Source organism: Oreochromis aureus, linkage group 11 (genome assembly GCF_013358895.1).
Source record: "Oreochromis aureus strain Israel breed Guangdong linkage group 11, ZZ_aureus, whole genome shotgun sequence".
Lineage (NCBI taxonomy): Eukaryota > Metazoa > Chordata > Actinopteri > Cichliformes > Cichlidae > Oreochromis > Oreochromis aureus.
This window is the reverse complement of record NC_052952.1, coordinates 6,195,404-6,212,291: the sequence shown is the minus strand read 5'-3', so window position 1 is coordinate 6,212,291 and position 16,888 is coordinate 6,195,404. Positions and strand designations below refer to the sequence as shown.

General features: G+C 40.0%; 2 protein-coding genes across 3 annotated transcripts; both read right to left on the bottom strand.

Annotated features, from left to right (window-relative positions):
• Nucleotides 1–1,633: 1,633 nt before the first annotated feature.
• On the bottom strand, nt 1,634–4,096 carry LOC116315270 (chemokine-like receptor 1). The gene is made up of 2 exons (XM_031733522.2): nt 3,943–4,096; nt 1,634–3,076 (listed from the first exon to the last, which is right to left on the bottom strand). Exon 2 carries the CDS (start codon nt 3,060–3,062, stop codon nt 2,007–2,009), a length of 1,056 nt encoding a protein of 351 aa, XP_031589382.1. The 5' UTR covers nt 3,063–3,076; nt 3,943–4,096; the 3' UTR covers nt 1,634–2,006.
• Nucleotides 4,097–8,638: 4,542 nt separating this feature from the next.
• LOC116315286 (V-type proton ATPase subunit C 1-A) lies at nt 8,639–16,573 on the bottom strand. 2 transcript variants are annotated; one of them, XM_031733549.2, is made up of 13 exons: nt 16,388–16,573; nt 15,796–15,956; nt 15,140–15,207; nt 14,144–14,229; nt 13,860–13,954; nt 11,987–12,078; nt 11,666–11,764; nt 11,494–11,562; nt 11,197–11,289; nt 10,848–10,941; nt 10,078–10,175; nt 9,760–9,886; nt 8,639–9,309 (listed from the first exon to the last, which is right to left on the bottom strand). In XM_031733549.2, the coding sequence occupies exons 2-13, from the start codon at nt 15,925–15,927 to the stop codon at nt 9,211–9,213; spliced, it is 1,152 nt and encodes a 383-aa protein (XP_031589409.1). In that variant the 5' UTR covers nt 15,928–15,956; nt 16,388–16,573; the 3' UTR covers nt 8,639–9,210. The 2 variants fall into 2 exon arrangements, with proteins under 2 accessions (XP_031589409.1, XP_039476171.1); XM_039620237.1 differs by lacking the exon at nt 16,388–16,573 and adding an exon at nt 16,067–16,213.
• Nucleotides 16,574–16,888: the final 315 nt, after the last annotated feature.

The window sequence follows — 16,888 nt, the reverse complement described above, 5'->3', positions numbered from 1 at the left end:
GTTTATATAGGGTCATGAGGTCATTGATTGCATCATTGGGTGTAACCAAATGAAGGGTTTTTCATTTTGTATAGTATTGTTTATTTTCTTTAAAGTAGCCTTTTGAGTTATATTGTATGCAGTGTTTTACTTTTCAAACCATTTAGCTGAGTAAATGAGTTTGTCAACTTCATGCATAATCTTATTCCTGTTCTTTGTTTAGAATTGTATTGTTTGGTCTGACCCATTTGTTTCAATGGTAGAGACTAACGAGGTCAGGTGTGGGCAAAGTCCTGTATAAAGCAAGTGGGATTTTTGCATACCAGGTTGATTGTTTTATGGTAGAATGGAGATGATAGAAATAAAGTATACGTGGAAGAAACTTAAATGGTCTGCTGATGCTATTTATTTATCACCTTCCTTGCTGCTTAAGTTATGCTACCTCACAAGCATTCACAGCACACCTGACATACTTGTTGACACTGTCATACTCACAAGGTTTAATATCAATACCTTATTTCATGTTATCAACACTCTCTTTTTTTTACACCCTTGTGCACTTATGTACTTCATACTAAAAATATTTATGTTAAGTAACAAATGATTTAATTACTGCCTGTCTAGTTGGCACAGAACGGAGAATAAGAGATTAAGAAAGCATCCTGAATGATTTGTAGCCTTGATTTCTGCCATAAAGTTTGCTAAATTAAATATATTAAAAGCTGCTAGCCAATCAGTGTGCAGCTGTGTTTTTCTTTTCAGGACTACTGTTATATTGCTGTGTTTGTTATGTAAAACACCGCTCCCTACTGGTTACGACTATATTACCAATGCATGTGTTCTGTGTTCTGTCATTGGGTATTTAATAATGATAAATTATTATGCAGGGTTTGATGTGTTATGCATCAGTTCATACACATTTACTTTATTTTCTTATTTTATTTGTAAATGTATTTACAACGGCCCTGCGACAGACTGGCGACCTGTCCAGGGTGTACCCGCCTCGCCCCCATGACAGCTGGGATAGGCTCCAGCGCCCCATGACCCTGAAAAGGATATATAAATGGATGGATGGATGGATGACAACTGCAGTACAGATGAACCTGGGAAAAGAAATGAACCAAAAGAAAAAGAAAGAAAAGCAATTGCTAATTTAAGCATAGTAACATCATAATGATTATAAATCATTATGCTAGACTGCTGGAATGTCAGATATTTAAAAAAAAAAAAAAATGAGAAAGCACCAAGGGGTGATTGTCTCCTTTCTCTTCTGCTTATCCTTGTCGGGGGGGGGGGCTGGAGCCTATCCCAGCTGTCTTGCAGCAAAGGCAGGGTATACCCTGGACAGGTCACCAGTCTGCCGCAGGGCTTACAGACATACATTCACACTCACGGGCAAGTTAACCTATCCCCTCTAACTGCATGTCTTTGTAATGTGGGAAGCCAGAATACCCAGAAAAGGGAGAACATGTAAACTCCACACAGAGAGACCCCGGTCTGATAGTGGAATTGAACTCAGGACCTTCTCGCTGTGAGGCACTACCACTAACCATTGTGCCGCTAACTACTGTGCCAGCAGGGTGATTTATTTTACAGACTAAATAAGTTATACAACATAGTAATTGCCCACTTCGCTTACACTTTTGTTTCTTTATTTCATACTATTTCACCTCAGTATTCAAAACGGACATCTCCTTGCTATGATTGGTGTTCGCTGATTTCACATCTTTTTCTGAATCCTTTTAGTTTCATATAAGAACACACAAATCCACACCGTGCGTCATAGAAACACCAAAATCAAGACAGCACAGATCTAATGTATCACAGCATTTGTACCATTAGCCATTTCCATCAGATTAATAATAAGAAGAATATATAATTGCTATATTCATTATTTACTCTGGAGTAATATTTACGGCTAAAAAAGCCCCAAAGCAATTTTACATCTTTTTAAAAATCATTATTTACAGTTTTGTATTTTTGTTACATAGTTTTGTTACATCAGTGTCTGCCTTATACCACAGTATTCAAAGCTTTGTTTGCTCTTTCTGGTGTGTCTTCTGTTCGCGGAAGGCAGTCTCCATCACTTTTAGGATGGATTTTCTGACTTCATCCTTAAAATCTTGTCTGATGAACACGTACAGTAGTGGGTTCATGCAACTATTTAGAACAGCCAAATTGGTGCTGAGAGGTATCCCAATAGCAATAATGTGGAGTAATGTTTTACTCTGAGTATCAGCTGTGAAGATAACCAGCTCAATTAGAGCTATAATATGAAAGGGAGCCCAGCACATGAAAAAAACGATGATAATCGCAGCAATAATTTTAAAGGAGCGACTTGACTGGCTAGCCAGGTTGTGGTTTCTCCTGACATGATGGATGATGACACCATAACAAGAGACAATGACAGTGAAGGGGACTGCAAATCCTAGGAGGAAGTCAGTGATGACAATGGCGTGAAGATGAAACTGGTTTTGAAATCGTATTTTATAGTCAAAAAGAGTGTCAAAGCAGATTATTTTGTCTCCAGACTCTTGCTCAGTGTCCATGAAGTAAAGGTACGGAGCATTGAGAATCAAAGCCAGTATCCAAACACACAGACTGACATAGGACGCCTTGCGTACATTTCTGTGGTTCTGAGCCCACACGGGCCACACCACAGACACACATCTGTCCACACTGATCACCACCAGAATGTAGACACTGACAAACATGTTCAGAAAGATTAGAGTGGTGCTTAGCTTGCACATGAAATTGCCAAAGGGCCAGTGAGACCCTAAAGCTAAGGAAGTCACATTCAAGGGCAGAAATCCTGCGAAGAGAAAGTCAGCCACAGCAAGATTGAGGTGCCAAACTGTGTTAACAGTTTTGTTCATCTTGAACCCGGTCACCCAGATAACCACTCCATTCCCGAGCACACCAAGAACAGAGACCAGGGAGAAAACAGCGATAGACATGGGCTCAAATGACTGAAACAACTGAGCAAAGTCATTCAAGTCGTAGTCATCAGTTTTTTCAGAGTCATTTCCATGAATAGCAGTAGTTGTAGTGCTCTGATCAAAACAGTGTGTAGTCATCTCCATGATTGTCTTGAGACCTGCAGTAGCCGTGCAACAAAGAAGCAAACAAACAATTTCAATGCATATAAAGTCATTTATAGTTCCAACACAACTTAAGAATAACCATATCAACACTTGGTGTTAATTAAGTTATCAGAAATCTTAATATTTAGAGATGAACAATAAAATATTAATACAGGATTAACTATAAAGTAATGGCCACATCTGGGACATGCTTGTTGTTGATCTAGTGACTCATTAAAATACTGATGTTATTAGTCAGAGGCGTTTGAAAATAAAAACAAACTATTTCAATTTTTTGTCTCGCATCTAATTTTCCAAAAAAGAAAAGAGACACAATTTGATTGCCAGCGGTTTTTAGAAAGCTTTAAAAGATGTAATTTTAAACAAACTTGAATAATTAAATCTTCAAAAAGCAGTACTCTTTGTAAAATATTGCTTTAGCTTATTTAGGCTTTGTGATTGTAATCAATTCAAATCAGTTGCTTATGTGTATATATTTTAAAAAATCCACAGTTGATGAGTTTTTATAAAGCAGCTTGATGCAATTTCTTTGCAGAAGTTGAAATATTTTAACTCAAACTCACATTCCCCTCTTTTCACATCATGCCCACATGAATCTCATTACATTGAACTATTCTGTAACATGCAAGCGTTAAAACTTTGCTTCATGTTTGCTTTGAGGGCACCTATAGCAGCGGTTTTACAGCTATTAGGCACCGGCATAAAAACTTCCACACTGTCACTGTCTAACCAGAGTTTTGTTGTAAGTTAGAATTATGACAGAAAACATACAGTGAATTACTCCATAACTTCTCACAAGAGCAGTGCTGTCACTTAAATAAACCAATTTATCTCATTTTACTTAATTTTAATAAATTACCTTAATTTTTTATTTAAAATCCAGTGCTGGTTAATTCCTCCATAGCAAATAACCAATGATTTTAAAATCCTGAATCCTCAAACTAACAAAGATTATGTATCTTTTTCTTAATAGTTGTTGAGAAATTCCCTGCAGAGGAATGTCTGATCAAACTGACTGGTTAATATAACTCGGAGTGATCTGTAGGGAATATATGACTGCCAAGAGACAGGGAGAGGGAGAGGGGTAATTTCTCTACAAGCAAAAGACATCTAAAAGCCAGAATTAGAACATCTTTATCTTTTCATAGCAGCTATATGGTCCTACTATCAGCATCCTGTTTTGCAATCTTGGTCCCTTTTCCTCTTCCCCCTAAATGTCAGCTGTCTTGTATTCTTCTTTGGTTAGTATTTGTCATGGTTTTGCGTCATTTGACCCGGTGTTTTGAGTTTCTTGTGTTTTGGTGTCTATTACATATTATGTTATGGTTGAGGTTTGCTCCCTCTCTCGTCTGCCTATCTTCCGCCCTGTGTCAAGCGGGTGTGTCAGTCTACGTTTCAGTGTTTCTTGTTTTATTGTGACAGTGTTGTGTTCCATTTTCAGTGGGTTTATTTTTGCTTCCTCTGTCTTGTTGTGTCTAATTAGCCCCAGCTGTGTTTCCCTCCTGTTTCTCGTTCTCCCTCATTATTCCTTGTGTATTTAAGCCCTCTCTTCCCCCCTGCCTGTTGTCCTGATCTCCCTTATGGCGGCGGTTTGCTCTGTGTGTTTAGTGCTGAGTTTCTCCTGGTTTGGTTTTGTATTTTTTCCCCATCAAGCAATAAAGCTGTGTTTTGTTTTGATTTCAGTCCTGTCTGCCAGTCTGCACTTAGGTCCAGTCCTGCCTGCTCCACACAGCTTGTTTGGGACAGTATTAATATATAAAAGTGGCCTTGTCCTTTATTTTTTTCCGAGAGTTTTATCTTTTTACTTTTTGGATTTGTTGTATATTTCAGTCCTAGCTGATAGACAATTTTGTTGTTTAAAATTTTTATATTTCTGTTTGTTGAATGTTCAATGTTTCCTGAATCAGCAAACCCTGCTGTATTGCATTTTTTTTTAACTGTGAATTTTGAATTAAAACTAACATAAAGTCTTTTTTTTTTATACAAGGAGGAAAGAGAAGAAAGAGAAATGCACATTTCCACCGACAGGAGCAACGTCTGAACCAGCATGTTGATCATGAAGACTCCAGCCTCTCCAGAAATTCTAAGCACCGTTGAATTTTCAGAGTTTATTAAAATAAAAATAAAAGACTGTAGACATTAAAAAGAGATGGAAGCTGATTAAACAAGAGCTCAGTCACTCTGATAAATAGCTCCCAAAGATGAGGCTGATCAGCTGCAGGTGCGTGTGATTATGCCCCAGGCATGGCAGGACTCGACCGCACAGGTTTCAGCTGGGAGACATGGAACACGTTATGAATCTTCATGTTAGCAGACAATTTCAACCGAACCGTCACAGAATTAATCACAGTGTCAATGCAGAACGACCCAATGAAGCGAGGAGCCAGCTTCTTTGACTCCGTGCGCAAGGGCACGTTAGCAGTGGATAACCAGACTTTTTGACCTGGAGCGTAGGGTGGAGCAGCGATCCTGTGATGGTTGGCCATTGTTTTGTGGCTCTCCACATGCGCCAGCAGCGATGGACATGGTGCTAGGCGAAAGGAACCTCGTGAGAGATGGAAAGAAGAGGAGGTTGATAGGCCGATGGCTGAGGATGTCATCGAGTCGTGGGCGCACTCCACCCATGCCAGTTGAGAGCTCCACTGGGACTGATTTGAGGACACCAAATGTAGCATTGCCTCCAGCTCCCGCATGGTCCTTTCAGTCTGTCCATTTGTCTGAGGGTGAAATCTGGAGGAAAGACTCATTTGGCCTCCCAATACCGAGCAGAACTCCTTCCACACCCGCGACGTGAACTGCGGACACCTGTCACACACAATGTCTTGGGGAATGCCGTGTAGGCAGAACACGTTGTTGATCAACAGCTTCGCAGTCTCCAAGGCAGTGGGCAGCTTGGGCAGAGCAATGAAATGGGCAGCATTTGAGAAGCGATCAACAATGATAAGAATGACAGAATTACCTGAAGATGGGGGCAGTCCAGTTATTAAATCCAGTGCGATGTGTAACCAGGGCTTCCGGGGAACACGTAGGGGCCTGAGGAGGCCAGCTGGCGGGGTGTTGGACGCCTTTTTCTGTATACAGTTGGGACAAGTAGACACAAACTCCTGGACGTCTCGAGCCAGAGAAGGCCACCAGAAGAAGCGTTGCATAAATGTGCAGGTGCGGTTCTTACCAAGGTGACAGGAGAACTTTGTGGAGTGGGCCCACTGGATCACTTGGCCGAGAACTGCAGTGGGGCGGACCCGTGCCTGGATCGGGTTCCCCCATCAGCATTTCTTTTTTTTTTTTTTTAAATTTATTTATAAGATTTTAACTTCAAAATTACAGAAAATAACACCAGACAAAGCAAAGAATATTCAAAACCAATAACAGAAGAAAAAAGAAAACAAAGAAAAAAACAAACAAACAAACAATTTAAAAAAAAAAAACCCAAAGAAGATTATGATGAATCCCCATTTAAAATGATTGGCTGGCTTCGATGAAGACAAAAACATCTACAAAACTCCATCCCTGGCTTTAAAATTGGGGCATAGCCTCAAGAAGATTGCAGTTATTTTTGAGCGCAAAGCAAAATGTCAGATTTGGACAACAAGGAATTTCTTAAGAATCTGGACAGAAGCAGAGGTCTTTATGAGATGAAATGGGATGTGTGTGTCATCCCATTCTCTACAGACTCTAAAGGAGAGAAACATACATGTGCATCTTGATAAGTACAGAAAAGGAATACCAAAACAAAATTAACAATGATCCCAATAAGAAGAACTGGTCCAAGCTGGCCAATTTGTGTGAAGTAATCCTGTTTAACCACAGGAGAGAGGGTAAGGTATCAAAAATGCCAATGACTGCATTCACCCTATGTGACACTTTGGGAGTTCATTTGGATTTGGCAAGTAGGATTTTCAGAGTTTGAGCAAAAACATATTGAGCACATTCATATAAGAGGAAAAAGAAATAGGAAAGGTCCTATCCTTTTAACGCCTGGGATGCTTTCCTCAATGGAAGCCTTGGTTGCACGTTGGCAGGCCTGTGGAGTGCCTAATGAAAATCCCTTTTTCTTCTCCAGACCTGAAGGGGAGACCCACTTAAGGGGATCGGGTGCCACCAGGCAGATTGCAAGGGAATGTGGAGCCAAGCATCCAGAGAACCTGTCCTCAACCAAGTTGAGAAGGCATGTACCCATACTGCCTACAGTCCTAACCCTGAAAGGTAATGTGATGGACATTCTTGCAAATTTCCTAGGCCATGATATCCGAGTCCACAGACAGTATTATAGGTTGCCTAAAGGAACCGGCTTTAGCGAGTTGGCTAAAGGGCTGATTGCTGTAGAAGAACGCTGCCCGCTTGTCAGACTTCAATGGAGTGAGCTTGGATCAAATCCAGATTGTCTTTATGTTTCAGAGTAAATGTCTTGTACTATGAAGTTTGCTTTTTGTTATGTCACTACTAAGTGCAGGATGTGGACAGTGCTCTTTCAGAGACAGAGATGTGGAAATAATCCTCTTTTTATTCCTCAGCATCAAGTATGTTATACTTGTAACTAACATGGATTATATGACTACAACAAAACTAAAACATCTGGATTGCCCCATGTACTTTTTGAAAGCACTGTTTTAGCTGCTGTTAGATGTCATTATTGAAACTTGGTGAATAAACTTATACAATGTGAGAATGTAATCAAACTGTTTATCACGGGGAAAACACTTAAGACTAACATCAGTTGACATAATGTAAAGCTGCCGTTGTTGGAGGGAAAAGGGTCACATGTCTAATCTGCTGGTAATTGCGACAATATTGTGAATAAAGGAGCATGTTTGCCGGTGTTTTTGTGTGTTAGAGCCTTAAATTTCAGTTTAGGAGGCTTAAGGTGAGGAGCAAGACAATGGGATGAAGTGTTTAAATAGAATTCTATTGGCTTAATTGTAATCATACTCCAGAGTAGCATGATTTGCTCCATTACGTGACGACTGCTGTGCAGACTCTGGATTCAGTTACAAGCAAATGATGGCTGCGCTTGATATTTTGTACAGCATGATGAAGTCAAGTTGTGCCATCCATCTTTACACACAGTCAGTGCTTTTCACACAATACGGTATTAAGGATGAATGGGCACAGAGTTCAACCATATACAGTTTTGTAGACGTCTTTTCCTGTCACCCCTCCTGTCTTGTTGTTTTTCTCACTACTTTGTAAATAAACGCTGTGTAATGACAAGCGATTGTTTAGTGTGGCTGTTTGGGTCTTGGGGGCAGCAAGTGCCTCGTTCATGCTAGGACCTGGACCCTAGACGGGTTGTAACAATCAGTGATTGGCTGAGGATTGTGCGCTCGTCCCAGTACAAACATTTTTGGTAGAATAAGAATGGAATTCAGATTCCAACTTCCATATTCCCACCAATTGGAAGGGGATACTTTCCTTGGAATTCTTCAAACCTCAATCATAAAGTCAATGGGAGAGATTCCAAAAACATGGTAACCCCTTACTGCAATCCCGGTGTCATCCGGTGTGTCTGTCATGCACCATCCCTGTAATTTCTGTCTATATCACTTGAAATGCTGTGGTCTCCATCACATTTATTCAATCAATGGCTTACACAATACTCAGATATAGATATCTTTTGTTTTACAGTAAATACACAACATGAGACAACAACATAAAGTCATCTGTGTTTCACAATGTGTGCAGAATCTCAGAAACACATACCAGATGTGGTGGCCATGGTTACAATGATGAAATTGCCCAAATGTAAACACAAATCTCTGAACACAGCTACAGAAGATGGCTATCACTTCACACCAGCACACATGGAATGACACAGTAAATATGTTTAGCTCTCCAGTACATTTTTCTTAATTGATTTCACGTTGAGAAAAAGCTAATTATCAGCGTGCCTTTAAAAGAAAAACTGTAAACAAAAACATTTCAAAAGTTTTTTTGTTTTTTGCCTTGGTTGTAAAAGTGGTTGAAGCCTTTTCACCACAAGGAATGAACATGCAGCTCTGTCATTCAAGCAGCTGACGAGGGAGGGGAGAGAGAGAGAGAGAGAGAGTGGGTGGAGGCAGTGGTTTGACCGATGAAGAAAAAACATAACTTAATAGATACTCAGAAAGACAAACGATCAGTTAAAGTGTTAAACTTTGAAATCCAGCAGGTTGCAGTCGATTTTGTAGTAGACGTAAGGATAATATTCCTGCTGGCTCAGGTTCAGGCCTGGGATGTCCATCGCAGACTGGAGAGAAAACACAAGAAGCAGGATATTAGTGGGTGTGAGCAGCCAATGCGATATCTGTGTGTGTGTGTCATATAATGAAACTTTACACCAAATCTAACTTCCCTCACAATCCAGCTTCTTGGAAAAAAATACACCTTGTTTGGATGGAACAGACACAGCTAGACCAAATGTGCTACTTACCTGTTCCAAGGTTTGCCTAAATGAAACTTTAGATTTGAAATGTTTAACAAGAACTTTTTATTTTTTTCTTCTTTTCAATTGTCAACATTATAAATGCATTACACAAACAGAATCAATGCTGCTCAACTTAACCTATATCCCATCTGCAGTAACCAGCTCCTGCCATGAGAGGGAGCAGGTGTTATACCCTGACACAAGGACGGATGCAGAGATTGCAGCATCTACTTCCCCTTCCTACTCAGTGCTGAGGATTATTGAAGCACTCACATCAATGATAGCTGCAGCGCTGCTGTCCAGATGTTTGTACAGGTCATTGAGCACCTCCCTCAGCTTCTTCATGGTCTTCTTGTTTGGCTGCAGGAGCATAGCTTGAAAATTCACAGGCAACCCATATCTGTAAACCAGATAAATAAGACAAGAACATGTTCAACTCCACTTTCAGACTTAAAAAGTTTAAACTACAAGTACCGTCATCAGTGAACAAAAAACAAGGCAAGCAGTGCCAGGTTTTAGCTTTTATTTTTCTCTTTGTAATAGTTATGAGTTGATTTTGTTGGCAGTGTGATGTTTATTCAATAGGCCTACCTTAAAACAGATTCCACAAAGACTCGTAGTGCTTTAATGTGAATCCATGCAATGAAGGCTTCACTAAAGTTCACTTTCAGCCACCGTACAAGTGGACCCTACAGAGATGAACAACAGTAACCATCAGTTTTATGTGCCAGACTCATGAATCGTAAATTCATTCACAGTAAGTGCTTTAAAATATCTGTTTTTTAATGAAAGTGCCTGCTGACAGACCCTCTTTCTGTCCTAAACAGCTGTATGTTCTGTAGCCACTGACAAACTTTCTTTAGGTGTGTGTGCACTCAGCATTTTCTGACTCCTGCTGGCTCCACAGTAACTGAATTTCTGTGAACTGTTTCAGCCTTTAATTGGTTGTTTGTGATGAAAGCAAACACTCCAGTTTTCTTCCACAGAACACAGTGGGGGGAAATCCATACAGTTATCAGGCTTAACAAAAAGAAAAAGATTGTATATGCATACAATAATATTTATCAATCCAGTGAAAACAAGTATAAACAGTACAAATTAGCGTGACATGTGGTAGAATCTTATCAGTCTACCACACAGAGCATCCGAACTTTATTTCTTAACCACATGGAAGATTTTAAATTAACAGAATAGCACAGAAGGCTAATAATTCAACATATAAGTACTACATATATGCTAACAGCAGCTCATGGGCTAAAACATGCCAAACCATTTGGGCCTTTTGACTTTTCTATTACTTGCACAGCAAACCCAAAATAGAACAAATAAATGAGATTAGAAGAAAAACTATGGGAACTTACAAACTGCTTCTTCTTATCTGTGGAGAGCCGTGTCATCTCTTCTTTATCTGCCTTCATCTCCTCTTCATTGTACTGAAAGTCTCTTACTGTGAACCTATGAACATCATGGAGAGGACACAAAACCAGTTTCATTTAACCAGAAAGTGATTTTTATGTGTAGAGACACCAGCTCATATTCTTCACATATTTAAATGTGTGAATATCAGTTGTGGGAACATAATGCAAGACACATCTACACATGTAAGAACATCAATTATATATGTGAGACACATATATAATTTATATACACAGAGCTGTTTATATTCACTGGGAAGAATGGTGGTTATAATAACACAATGCCATCACTTACTTGTTCTCTCTAGCTTTGTGTTTGAAGTCATCAATAGCTTTCCTGAACAGAGTGACACTGAACAGCCCACTGTCACTGTCTTCAAATAGCAGACTAGAAGAAAGGTCAGGTACTATTTTAGTGATATAATAATAGGACGTTCATAATGTAAATTAACTGATTTGTATACTAAGTCTCTAAATACTTATTGTCAGAAATAAGAACAAAAAAATTAAATTGTCCCAAAGAGCAAACTAAACAATAGATGCTTGATAAGGGCATTAACAAAATATCTGTTTCATGGATGACATGACTTACTGTGAAGACCGTGGGACCACCATCTCAGCAAGCGTTTCATACGCTTTCTGCCAGTCAGAGTATCCCGTCCTGAACAAACAAAACAGCGCAAAACTCATTAATGCTCATATTCCTTCTCATTCAATAAAAAAATCAATCAGGACATAGCTGTGTTTACTTGGGGCTGACTCACTTTGGTACGACGACCAGCAAAGTGATGAGGTATTCTGAATCAAGTACAAAATCATCCTTCTTGACAATGTCAGCCAGGCTCCTGGTCAAAAGGCTCCCCCTGTTGGCACACAAAAGCATTACAACAACACAGACACATATGAGGGTCCTGCTGTTGATAAAAGCTTTTCAGAGTCAGAGTATACAGACAAGGTCAAGGTAAAACACAGTGAGGTGGGGGAAAATAAAGGAAGTGAACGGTCATCCTAAAGGAAGTTCCAGGTCAGCACTGGAGCCTTCATGTCATGTTACAGGTGCACTTTTGTCCATGCGAGTAACTTACGCATTCTTCCTTTCTAAGTTCTGCAAGTTTCCCTTCAGGTTATTATACGCTGATGCTCTGGTCTTCAAGTCATTGTCAATCTGAGTTACTTGCTGTAAAAAAACAACAACAACAAAAAAAACCCCATGGCAATAAATATTAATGACTGACAAAGTAAAATACAACAAAAGACCACAGAATAAAATAACTGCAGTGAGGGACCTGGATTAAATAAGTGAGAAGATATTATTAAACTTTGCTGCTACTCATGAGTATGTAAAAGTTAAAAAAAAATAAAACCATATATACACTACCAGTCAAAAGTTGGACATACCTGCTCATTTACCATTTTTTCTTCATTTTTACTACTTTTTACATTTTAGATACTCACTGAAGACATCAAATATATGAAGCAAGATAAATGGAATTATGTAGCAAAGAAAAAAATTGATAAATAACTCTAAATATGTTTTATATTTTAGATTCCTCAAAGTAGCCACTCTTTGCTTTGTTGACAGTGCTTGGCCTTCTCTTCATGAGCTTCATGATGTAGTCACCTGAAATGGTTTTCACGTCACAGTTGTGCCTTGTCAGGGTTTATTTGTGGAATTTCTTGTCTTCTTAATGGGATTGGGTGACACACTTGTGTTGTATGGAAGTCAGGTTGGTACACAGCTGACAGCCCTATTTGGCAACTGTTAGAATTCATATTATGCCAAAAACCAATCAGCTAAGTAAAGACAAACAACAGTCCATCATTACTTTAAGAACTGAAAGTCAGTCAGTCTGGAAAATTGCAAAAACTTTGAATGTGTCCCCAAGTACAGTTGCAAAAACCATCAAGAGCCACGATGAAACTGGCTCATATGAAGACCAAAAGAAGATCAAGAGTCACCTCTGCTGCCGAGAAAAAATTCATCCAAGTCACCAGTCTTAGAAACCGCAAGTTAACAGCACCTCAGATTAGAGCCCAGATAATTGCCACACAGAGTTCCAATGGCAGACACATCTCTGCATCAGCTGTTCAGAGGAGACAAATCAGGCCTTTATGGCCAAATAGAAACGACTACTAAGGAAAACCAACAAGTAGAAGGGATTTGTTTGAGCCAAGAAACACGAGGAATGGACATTAGACCAGTGGAAATCTGTGCTTTGGTCTGATGAGTCCAAATTTAAGATCTTTGGTTCCACCTGCCATGTCTTTGTATGATGCAGAAAGGTCTCTACATGCATGGTTCCCACCAATGGTGTGATAGTCTGGGGGTGCTTTGCTGGTGACACTGTTGGGGATTTATTCAAAATTGAAGGCACACTGAACCAGCATGCAGCGACATTGCGTTTAGCTGAACCAACATTTATTTCACAGGACAATGACCCCAAACACATCTCCAGGCTGTGTAATGGCTGTTTGACCAAAAACGAGAGTGATGGAGTGCTGCATCAGATAGCCTGGCCTCCAGAGTCACCTGACCTAAACCCAATCATGATGGTTTGGGATGAAATGGACCGCTGAGTGAAGTCAAAGGGCCAACAAGTGCTCAGCATCTCTGGGAACTAATTTCAAGACTGTTGGAAAACCATTTCAGGTGACTACCTCATGAAGCTCATCGAGAGAATGCCAAGAGTGTGCAAAGCAGTAATCAAAGCAAAGGGTGGCTATTTTGAAGAATCTAAAATATAAATTATATTTTGAGTTATTTCACACTTTTTTGTTTACTACATAATTCCATATGTGTTCATTCATACTTTTGATGCCTTCAGTGAGAATCTACAATGTAAATAGTCATGAAAATAAAGAGAAAACATTAAATGAGAAGGTGTGTCCAAACTTTTGACTGGTAGTGTATGTTCAGGGATATTATTTTTATGTTTCCAACCTAAAAGACAGACCTACCTTTGAGATGATTTCAGAGATGTTTTTAAGAGACTGCTTTATTGGATATTTTGCCATATCCCATTGAAATCTTGTAATGTAGGTGACAAGATCAACTAAAGGGAAAGAAAACAAAAGCTGTAAAAGCAACACTATTACCTGCTTATTATCTCACGGCAGCCTAAAGTTGATATCATTATTCTGCAGCTAACCATTCTTTGCATTACCCCAATTAAAAATACAGATATATGTTCCTTTTTTTAAAAACATAATCCAAACAGAGAGTGTTGTAACCATCACCGTACCTCCATTGGCCAGTAGGTTCTCCTGCACTTTGTCCCTACTGTCCTCCAACACATCAGCCATGTACTGGGCCACCTTCTTCACCACACTGTGAACACCCAGGAGAGATCAAAAATGCCATCTCAACACAAACTGCATGCACTAAGCATCACATGACCCCCGGGACCTGATTTCCCCCAACCAGATTTAACACAAACTGACGCATACATCAAAGGGTTTCACATATTTGTGTAAAGATGATCTCCTGACAAGGTCATTTATAAAACAGCAGACTTTCAGAGCTCAAGATTTTTAACCACACTGTTCCGTGGCACATCAGAGCAGCCGTGAGGCCACGGAAACACCAAGAGCCAAGTCACATTTGATGGCTAAAAGTTCCTAAGAAAGTGCATCAGTCACTAATGTTCAACTTTTACCCATCTATTTTGCAATGTTATTATCATATCAAGTGTCAAAAATCAACTTAACGTTTTAACTGAAACAAGTTAAGAATTTAGCAGTTTCTTTTTCAGATGTGGCATGCAGAAACTTCAAAAAGGAACTGGATTAAAGAGAGGCTGTAGGCAAACAAGTGAAACCGTGTTGCAAGGTTGGTCTTTCCCACAGTCAGCAGAGAAAGCACATCAGAGCTCAGGCACTAAGAGCTGTGTGTGAGCTTTGGATGTCAATATTTCCAAAAGACTAGAGATTACAGTCAAACATACTCATGAGAGTGAAGTCATCTGCTATAAATATGACTACAGAAGGAGCTGCGGGTGTATCACCCAACTGTAAATTGCCAAGTTTAGACTGCAGAGCTCGATAGCCTCAGGTCTCTGTGAAATTCCTCATTGTTACAAAGTAGAGGAAGGATTACAGAGTGGCAGAGGACTGGGAATGCAGGTTTTATCTTCAACTCTCATTAATAGGTCAATAGTAAGAGCCATTATAAACAGGAAATAACTTTTTAATGAGAAAAACAATGTTCGGTTCAAATCAGAAATTAACAGGTTGCATACCCTTCAACAAAGGAATCTAATTTGGCCAGTTCATCCGACAGCCCGACCAAGACATCCAGTGTCCCAACCTGTTTTTGGACACAAAAACAAAAATGAAACATGTTTTGAGTCATCAGTGCTGTGATTTGGGTCTTTTTCAGCGGTGTCAGCAGGGTTGTGTTTAAACAGGGATGTCTGGGGTTCAGTCTGCCTACAGTGACATCCAGGGGGGCCCTGTGCGCTTTGGACGGCGCCTCTTTGTCCAGAGGCATTCGTGCATTGCTAACAGCAGCAGTGGGACATTACAACCCCGCGTAGCACCAAGGTCAGTGGGGTTACTTCACCTTCAGCACAGAGAGTGACCATTCAGAAAAGCAGAGCTGCTCTGTGGATGAAACACTCCCCTACCTGCTGCTTCAACATGAAGGCAATAGATCTGTGTACAGACTGCTTCCGATACACAGAATCAGTTTATTCTTGACAGTGGATGCAGAAGGTGAGTGATTTTGATTGTTAAACATCTAAAATGACTTTTTGAAATGAATGGGGTAAATACTTATGAATTACTACAGTGTAACAGCTCTGCGCTGCAGCACAGGAGGGAACAGCAGGACAGTGTGGCAAGCACTGTCCTGTGTTTATACACTATCCTGAAAAGTGTATAAACCGATACTAACCTTGAGGTCTGGGATGTTGAACTTGTGGTTGGTGGAGAGGTTGTTGGTACGCGTGGTGGCTGCCATCATTTTGTCCCATGTTTGCTGGCAGGTCTTATCTCCCGGTGCAGAGATCAACCAAAACTCTGTCATGTTTCCAGCACTGGTGCAGCTCGAGAAAGCTGGAAAGGAAAGCCAGACTTAGACTAGTGTTTTCTGTAATATTATCAACTTCAGCATTTAGTTAAACAACACTATCTGTCTGATTACAAGTTAAAGACTGTTTACTTACAGGGACACCGTTCCCCACTAAGCAAGCTGATGCAGTGATGCTACACTAGCAACAATTCATTCAGGGTTAAAGACAATTACATGCTGACGTTTCTCTTTCACCAACAGTCCATATCTTCACTCCCCGACTACTAACAAACGTTACAATACCGTAGATAAAAAATAAGCAATAAGTTACATAAACCGTAGCTGGCAAAACAAAAACATGGTTAAGGTCAAGCAGCATCCAGCTGGGATTAGCTATCGTTAGCCATTTCGCTAGCTTTGCTATTAACGGTAACAGCGCAGGTACTTTTTGGCATCGTTTTAGCAGTTCACTCACCGGGGTATTAAAAACGTTACAGTTGTTAGTGAAAATAAAGGTGTTTATAGTGTTTCTATAGCTTGACAGCGTTCATAGCTGCCATTCAGCACAGTTCGTGAGGTTCCTGACAGCAGTACCAGTCAGCTGATCTGCAAGAGGAACCGGAAGGCCTCTCACACACGCTGCGGAGACCCAGCAACGACCCGAGCTGGCGGTGAGCGAGTACTGCAGCCTGGCTCAGCCTGAACCCACAAAAACCCTGACTGGTGGTGGTGCTCGGGCTAAAAAACGCTTGAGTTATGTAGATAGTTTAGACTATAATCCGGATAAAGGAGAGTGTGTTTAGCTAGGCCACATTCTGAAACAAAAGCACCAAGATTGTTAGACACTTATGTAACAGTGAATAAAATTAATGTAAGGTTATTTTGATGAGAAAAATATTCTTATTTTAATGGAATTTCAACAAATTTCCTTAATTACAAGCCCCAAATCTCAGACTTGATCCTGGGTCAACATTCC

Coding starts and splice junctions, on each gene's coding strand:
- LOC116315270 (XM_031733522.2), bottom strand. CDS start 3,062: ATGGAGATGACTACACACTGTTTTGATCAGAGCACTACAACTACTGCT.
- LOC116315286 (XM_031733549.2), bottom strand. CDS start 15,927: ATGACAGAGTTTTGGTTGATCTCTGCACCGGGAGATAAGACCTGCCAG. Junction 11,765..11,986: donor AACTTAGAAAGGAAGAATGC/GTAAGTTACTCG, acceptor GTGTGCCAACAG/GGGGAGCCTTTTGACCAGGA. Junction 11,563..11,665: donor TTGCTGGTCGTCGTACCAAA/GTGAGTCAGCCC, acceptor TTGTTTGTTCAG/GACGGGATACTCTGACTGGC.